The sequence below is a fragment of the Mandrillus leucophaeus genome, unplaced genomic scaffold (genome assembly GCF_000951045.1).
Source record: "Mandrillus leucophaeus isolate KB7577 unplaced genomic scaffold, Mleu.le_1.0 Scaffold72, whole genome shotgun sequence".
Lineage (NCBI taxonomy): Eukaryota > Metazoa > Chordata > Mammalia > Primates > Cercopithecidae > Mandrillus > Mandrillus leucophaeus.
The window spans coordinates 2,689,504-2,695,063 of record NW_012107808.1 but is presented as its reverse complement, the minus strand read 5'-3'; the positions used below and the strand labels follow the sequence as shown (position 1 = coordinate 2,695,063).

The 5,560-nt window shown below is 54.7% G+C and overlaps 1 protein-coding gene across 1 annotated transcript in view; it reads right to left on the bottom strand.

Annotated features, from left to right (window-relative positions):
- Positions 1 to 5,560, bottom strand: part of LOC105528548 (putative uncharacterized protein FLJ33534) — a 36,302-nt gene that overhangs the window by 24,003 nt on the left and 6,739 nt on the right. The window contains 4 exon segments of the mRNA XM_011965337.1: positions 815 to 940; positions 942 to 1,010; positions 4,039 to 4,043; positions 4,593 to 4,813. Of these exon segments, the coding sequence (XP_011820727.1) occupies positions 815 to 940; positions 942 to 1,010; positions 4,039 to 4,043; positions 4,593 to 4,813 (421 nt within the window).

The window sequence follows — 5,560 nt, the reverse complement described above, 5'->3', positions numbered from 1 at the left end:
TCACACCTGTAAACCCAGCACTTTGGGAGGCCAAGGCGGGCAGATCATCTGAGGTCAGGAGTTCAAGACAAGCCTGACCAACATGGTGAAACCCTGTCTCTATTAAAAATACAAAAATTAGCCAGGCTCGGTGGCGCATGCCTGTAATCCCAGCTACTCGGGAGGCTAAGGCAGGAGAATCACTTGAACCTGGGAGGCAGAGGTTGCAGTAACCAAGATCGAGCCATTGCACTCCAGCCTGGGCAACAGAGCAAAACTCCATCTCAAACAACAACAACAACAAAGGGGTGAAAGGGCATGGGTCCCTGGTCAGGTCAACACCATCACCTCCCAGAGCACTCGCCTGCCCAGTCCTGGGGCAGAGTGTCCCTGAGTCCTAGTTTAATTGTCCATACCGCTGTGCCCCCTCCACCTCTAATCTAACCTGCTGCCAGACAGCGCCTGCATGTCAGCACACCCACGTCCCCACTCATCCATGCAAGCTCCTCCCAACTGTCCTCGAGATGAAAGTGCCACTTGTCAAAGGTGCACCAGGTGCCGGCCTCTGAGTGGGTGCTTCATTGCCTCCGTTATTTCATTTAACTATCATGCATCATGACAAATAAATGATTTGAAGAGTCTCTTAGGGAGGGTGCTGTTGAAGAAAACATACTCTGCTGCCCAGGTGACAGGAAGTGAGGACCTGAGAGCAGGTTTAGAGGACCTGAGACAGAAAAGCTGTCTCAAAAGAAATGGACAGGAACTAGGGGTTGAGGGAGCAGAGACAGGACTGACCCTACAGCAAAGGGAGGTGGGAGGCCCAGGCCCGTCCTACCTTCCCAGGACTTAGCTTAATCCCAGAACTCTGCAGGAAGGATGCAGGGGTCTTGAGGTGATGCCTTCCCAAGGGTCTGCTCACCTGGGAAGGTGGCTGCTGGGAGAGCTGTAGAGTCGAGCCCAGGAATCTGCATTTTAACACACTTCCAACGTCGTGTTTGGGAACCACTGCTCCACCTCTCATGAGGAGGAAACTGAGGCCCGTAAAAGGAAAGAGACTTGGAATGAAGGAACCCCAGACCTGAAGGGCCTCCGAGCTCACCCAGCCCCAGCCCCAGCTCACTCTCAAACAAGACGTATTTGTAGCAGCAGTTTCTGCTCAGTCCCTTCTGTGACAGCGATGTCAAACCTCCCAGAAGTGCGTCTCAGAAACAACTCACTTCATGGTAGCAGATGAACTCACTCCTGGGCTTTGCTATTCTTCAAAGACTAACAGCCTTAGAAGAAATCATGGCAGGGCTGGCCACAGGCCAGCTGGGAGCTAGGCAGAATCTGACTTTGGCCCCAGCCTCTCTGTGATCTTTTCTGTTGCTGTGGAGGGATTTCCATGAGTCAGAGCCCTGAGTTCAAATGCCAGGTCTGCTGTGTGACCCTGGCAGGTTGCTCACCCTCTCTGAGCCTTCCTTTTCCAACAGGTATGATAGAAATATTATCTACCTTATGGGCTGGTGTGATAAGGAAATGGCTTAACAAACAAATGAGATGTCCACAACCCCCAAAAGTCCCTTCTTGTCCCCTTTCAACATGTCTCCTCCCCTTCCCCAGTCTCAGGGGCCTGCAGCACCCCCTCCTCCAGCCTTGATTGCTCTCGGGGACTGCTGTGTGGATTGCTTTGACCGTGTGGACTGTAATCCTCTGAGCGGCTCCCTCCCCAGGCACTTCCGCATTCCTGATCCGCCTTTTCCCTGAGCTTCCGAAGACTTTCTCCCCAGGAAGAAGCACAGCTGAACTGAGCATGAACAACCTCAAGGAGGGGGTGAGCACAGTTTGCAGAGCCTCTGGCCCCACCCTCTCATCCGTCCTCTCAGCACAGGGGCAGGTCAGGGTGATGAAGAAGGAGCCAGCCCCACAGATCTGGGGATGCTCACCCAGCCAGGTACCCACTTCCTACCCTGACCCCCACCAGCCTCCACCTCCCACCACTCTAAGGAGCTCCCACTGCTCTTTTACGACCCTGGGGCATCACTCCTCCTTAGGGGCCAGCCTTCTGCCTTGGTGGGTGGGGCAGACTGAGGCTTCAGGCATCAGCCTTACCCCTGACGGAGGGGGTGCCCTCAGCCCTGGGCTGTCTCCAGCCTCCCTCCAAGACCCGCAAGGTGTACAGAGCTGTAAGGGTTACAGGAAAGGGGTCCCGATCCAGACCCCAGGAGAGGGTTCTTGGATCTCACGCAAGAAAGAATTCAGGGCGAGTCCGTAAAGTGAAATCAAGTTTATTAGGAAAGGAAAGGAATAGAGAATGACTACTCCATAGACAGAACAGCCCCAAGGGCTGCTGGTTGCACATTTTTCTGGTTATTTCTTGATGATATGCTAAACAAGGGGTGGATTATTCATGCCTACCCTTTTTAGACCATATAGGGCAACTTCCTGACATAGCTGTGGCATTTGTAAACTGTCATGGCGCTGGTGGGAGTGTAGCAGCAAGGATGACCAGAGGTCACTCTCATGCCCATCTAGGTTTTGGTGGGTTTTGACCAGCTTCTTTACTGCAACCTGTTTTATCAGCAAGGTCATTATGACCTGTATCTTGTGCTGACCTCCTATCTCATCCCGTGACTTAGAATGCCTTCACCGTCTGGGAATGCAGCCCGGTAGGTCTCAGCCTCATTTTACCCAGCTCCTACTCAAGATGGAGTTGCTCTGGTTTACATGCCTCTGACATAAGCATGTGTGCCCACTTCGACCAAATCCATGAAGGGCACCTGCACCACCTAGCCCTGCCAGCCATTGGCCTGCTCCCACGGTGGGTCCAGAAGCCCCCAGAAGCCCCTGCGCTCTTCCTCTCTTCACCTGCTTCCCACTCACACACGCCCTGTGCTGCAGCCACAGGCACCCCGTCCAGATCCCTCTCCCATCTCCATACCTTCGCCCATGCTGCTCCCCCTGCCTGGCATGCTGGCACCCCCATCCCACCCCCACCCCAACCCAGCCACCCGCAAACTCCTCCAAGTTCAAGCTCAAGACTTTATCCCTCTAGGAAGCTTCCCTGAGAGGCTCAGACAGAAAAGATGCAGCCAACTTACTATTCAGTGAGCTTACTCTCTCCCTATCAGGGAAATGAGGGAGCCCTGTCACTGAGACCCTACGCTCCTGCCCAGCAGAGCTGCCACTCTCCACCCCACTGTGGCACTCACACTGAGGACAGGGTCACACACCTGGTTATTACGACTTCATGTCTATTTAACCACGTGCCAGGCACTGTGCTAGGAGCCTTGCGTGGATCAACTCATCCAATCCTCACCCTCAACCTAGAACTCGGAGGGCACAGAATAGGCACAGCCACAAGGCTGCTGCTGGAAAGGACGACACAGGCAGATGCAGGCCGGGATGGGTGAAAGGGTCTCTCAAGGAGATGAGCTGGAGTCGGGTCTGGAAACGCAGCAGAACGTGCTCCTGGCCCTGCCACACACCTGGGTCCCAGAGCTACATGGAGCTGACTGCCACCCCGTCTGCAACCCTGGCCTTCCCCGCAGGACTCCTGACAACTTCCTTCCCCTGGCCTGCTGGCTAGAAACCCCTGCAGGGAGACGGCCTTTCTGACTGGCCCTCTCCTGGCTACTGCAGCCTCACCGGAGGGCCAGGCCCAGGCCAGGGCAGCTCCAAAGGTAGACTCTGGACCGGGGTCTCCCCTGAGCCAAGCAGGGGCTCCCCACGGGAGACAGTGCCAACCATACAGGCTGGGGGTGCAAATTGAGCCTGGGGAAGGAAAGGCTGATCCCGGTGATCAGAGGGGACGGCACCAGCCTCAGCCATGCAGGTGTGAATTCCTTCCCCCAGCCTGAGACCAGTGCCACACCCCCGCCCTCTTTCCCCAGGCTCCCCCATGGATTACCCCCGCCTGACACCCCATGCGGGCAACCAGAGGCTGATTCTGCCTGACTGCCTCCAGCTCCTGGAGTGTGCAGCCTGGGTTCCAGAGGGAGGCCATACGGCCCCGTCAGAGACCACCAGGGAAGTATCACAGACCGCAGCCAGCGTGTGAGCTCAGCTGGGAGTTTGCACCAAGCCTGGCTCCGGAGTGAGGCCTGACTGAGGCAGGCTAGGTCCACCCTGCATGGGCCGGCAGGTGTGGGTAAGTCCTGGGGCTCAGAGAGGGGCTTGGAAGGCCAAATGCAAGGCGGCCGGACCCGTTGTTGCAGCACATAGCGTCCCCTTGACTTGCTGGGAGAAGCTCGTGCCCTCATAGTTAGCAATTCCATGGCCACTGGAGGCCAGAGTGGAAGCTGGGAGGCTCTGGACACCATAGCCTTGGGCCCCCGGCCCTTGCCGGGCTGGTGTTGGCCTGTAAATGCTGCTTCCGCTGTTCAAGCGCTGATGCTCCTCCACGCCCACGGGTGAACAGCTGCTGCCCACCTCCAAGACCCCCGAATGCTGCACGGCAGGTGACCTCCCGCGTCCCTTCTGGGCCCTCCCTGTGGGTTAAGAATGTCACCCCTGCCAGGGCACCTGCCTCCCCAGGCCCACAGCTGGGCTCCTTTCACAGACACCGTATCTGGACAATCCATTTGTTCTGTGTTTGATCAGAAATGGCCATAGCGAACCAGCGTGCGTCCGACCTGAGACACCCGGCTTCTCGGCACCTCGGGATGGTGGAGCCAGGGGAGATGCCGCGGGCCTGAGGGAGGATACAAAGCTCCAGGGTGCCCCCTGCTGCCACTGGGGCGTTCTGCAGTCATGGCCAACATGGACTTGGACACAACCTGCTCCGATCTTCAGAAATATTATCCACGAGACCTGCTGTCTCCCAAAACGCATTCGGCTGCCCACCCATGGGAGGCTACAGAATAAAGAACATAAAGACATGCTCCAGAATACATTCCGAATGCTTAAAATTTCCCCAACTCCCATGAATCTAGAGTCTTTGAAATATAGATCATTGAGTATCTTTTTGATAACCGAAGTAAAACTGTTTATGTGAGATGCTTTTTCTCTGCAAATAACAACTCAAGAAGAGACCAGGAACTATAGTCAGAAGGGATTCTGGTCCTGGGGGTCCATTTCTTGCCTGTGTGGTCTAGGTGGGTCGTGGTCTTCCAGTTTCTGCCCCTAAATCCACATGTGATCAGCTCCACCTCACAAGGCCGTCACAGTATTTCACAAGAGAAATGCACGAAGGCACACTTTTAAAGCAGTGTACACAGTTGCTGTTTTTAATGTCATTATCCATCAGGGAATTTTTAACTTATCTCCCAGAGGCTTGACTGGATTGAAAATGTAAGGTCTATTTAATGAAAATTATCAAGGAAGTTCCTGGGGGAAAAACTTAGGCGTAGTCAAGTATTAGTCAAGCCCCAGCTCCGCAGTTCGAATAAAGCACACAATTTAGAAGTCGTATGCGTGAATTCCATGCCAGGCCTGCCACTTATTGCCTGTGTCCCTGCACAAGACACTCAGCCTACCTTTGTTTTCTCATCCATAAAATGGAGCTAATACTGTTCACCGAATGAGATGAGGTGAGGACTGGAAATAATGCCTGATGTACAGTGGGGGCTGAATACAAGGTTGGTTCTTTTTTTGTTTTTTT